The 1,829-nt window shown below is 30.4% G+C and overlaps 1 protein-coding gene across 1 annotated transcript; it reads right to left on the bottom strand.

Annotated features, from left to right (window-relative positions):
* Positions 1 to 668: 668 nt before the first annotated feature.
* Positions 669 to 1,460, bottom strand: LOC122269768 (uncharacterized). The gene has a single exon (XM_043044437.1). It carries the CDS (start codon positions 1,458 to 1,460, stop codon positions 669 to 671), a length of 792 nt encoding a protein of 263 aa, XP_042900371.1.
* Positions 1,461 to 1,829: the final 369 nt, after the last annotated feature.

Here is a 1,829-nt window from a genome sequence, read left to right as displayed (position 1 = left end):
AATAAACACACAATAACACACTTTTGTTATCTTATGAAACCATGTTAGTCTGATATTCCAATCCTATAGAAGTTAGTTTGGTATGAGTGTTTGAGAATTAAAGATTTCAGAATCTATATTTTTTCTTTAATTAAAAATTTCATTAACTGTCTCATTGTTGCTGTTGTTTTGCATGGAGGCATCTGTGCGGAATGATTTAAAGTGATTTAAAGTGACTTAGGTGCCAGGTAATTAGAATTCCTTAAGTGACATAGAGATATTTTTTTAATAAAATGAACATGATAATATATAATTCATCTAATATATATTTTTTTTATTTTACAATAGCTATTATATTTATCACAAATAGTTTTTCTCTTACATAAGTAAGCCATTTTATTCATTACAAGTGCATATTCAACAGGGTTAATTCAAATAGTTACTCACGAATATTTTGTTTTATCAAAACATAAATAAATTCAAAAATTTTATTATATATATAAAAAAAAGAAATAATCTGTTGATTTGAACAATGCAATTGGCGAATATTTTTTTAAGTATTTTAATTTTTATTAAATAAGTGTCCAACTGAGCTAAAAATAAATTCATGAAATTCACTATTCACTGGCCTGACCTATTTTAATATTACTATGCAAAACTGATTCAACTGAAATTCTTATGAATGATTTTTATNAAAGCGACCGAGGCGAAGCAAGAAATTCAGCATTCCAGTCCGCAATGATTTTATCTCTAGCGATGCGCTTCCAGTGAGAAGCTGGAACAGACACCCTTAAGTCTATTTCACCACACGTAGCTTCCCTAGCCAATTGGTCTGCTCTTTCATTGCCCAAAATACCGCTATGGCCACGAACGTAAGAAAAATGAATAGTTACGTTTTCAAGAGCGTTCAAAATCGAGTGAATTTCCACCACAAGCTTCTCAGTAGAAGTCGTGTCACGCAAAAGAAAAAGTGAAGAAAGAGAATCTGTACAAATGAGATATTTAAAAATTTGATTTTCACTAAAAGAATTTTGTATCCACTTAACAACCAGGTTTATACACAAAAGTTCAGCCTGGAAAACAGTACATTCATTATGTAGTCGGTGCTTGGCAGTAACATTCTCTGTTCTATTTTCATAAATTACAAAAGCAAGACCAACCCTTCCATCAAGCTTACTACCATCCGTAAAGCAGATAGTTTTATATTCCTGAAAAACATTATTTACATAAGGAATAATAATAACAGGTTTCCTGCATGCTGGGTGGGGCAAACATGAAATAGGAAGCTTCCCGTCCAGGGTTAGACAATCGTTGTCCTTTATCTTCTCCTTTAATTCAAGATTATTTATGATAATTAAATCAATAGGCGGAAGACCAGCGATAACAAAGACCGCATCATAACTAACAGTTCTATATCCCCGAATAATTCGTAGAAGAATTCTTCTTTGAGTTCTTCTAAGGATTCTAATAATCCAATACATTTGAATAACGAATTTGATTTTTACTTTTATCATTAAGTTTCCTTTCAGCCCAAAGCTGCAAAATAAGCTTAATGAACAGAACGTCAACTACAAGTTCTGTAGATCAACTTTTAGATTTGAGGAAAAGTAAACTGAAATCTATTTTTAAAAAATGCTTTCTTTGAAACATTCTTTTCTATTTCCATTTCCACGATTAATATCGTAAAAAAAATCTATCTATAGCGCTTTGTTTGAGTGAGAAAATTTAATTGTGGTTAACAATTATTTCTACGTATCTTCTTATTAAATATTTTGAAATGAACTAACTAATATTATATGCCTGTACAGTTTGCAATTTCAAATTATAATATCAATTTTAGCGCAGATGAC

This window comes from Parasteatoda tepidariorum, chromosome 8 (assembly GCF_043381705.1).
Source record: "Parasteatoda tepidariorum isolate YZ-2023 chromosome 8, CAS_Ptep_4.0, whole genome shotgun sequence".
Classification (NCBI taxonomy): domain Eukaryota; kingdom Metazoa; phylum Arthropoda; class Arachnida; order Araneae; family Theridiidae; genus Parasteatoda; species Parasteatoda tepidariorum.
This window is presented reverse-complemented; position numbering and strand designations above follow the sequence as displayed.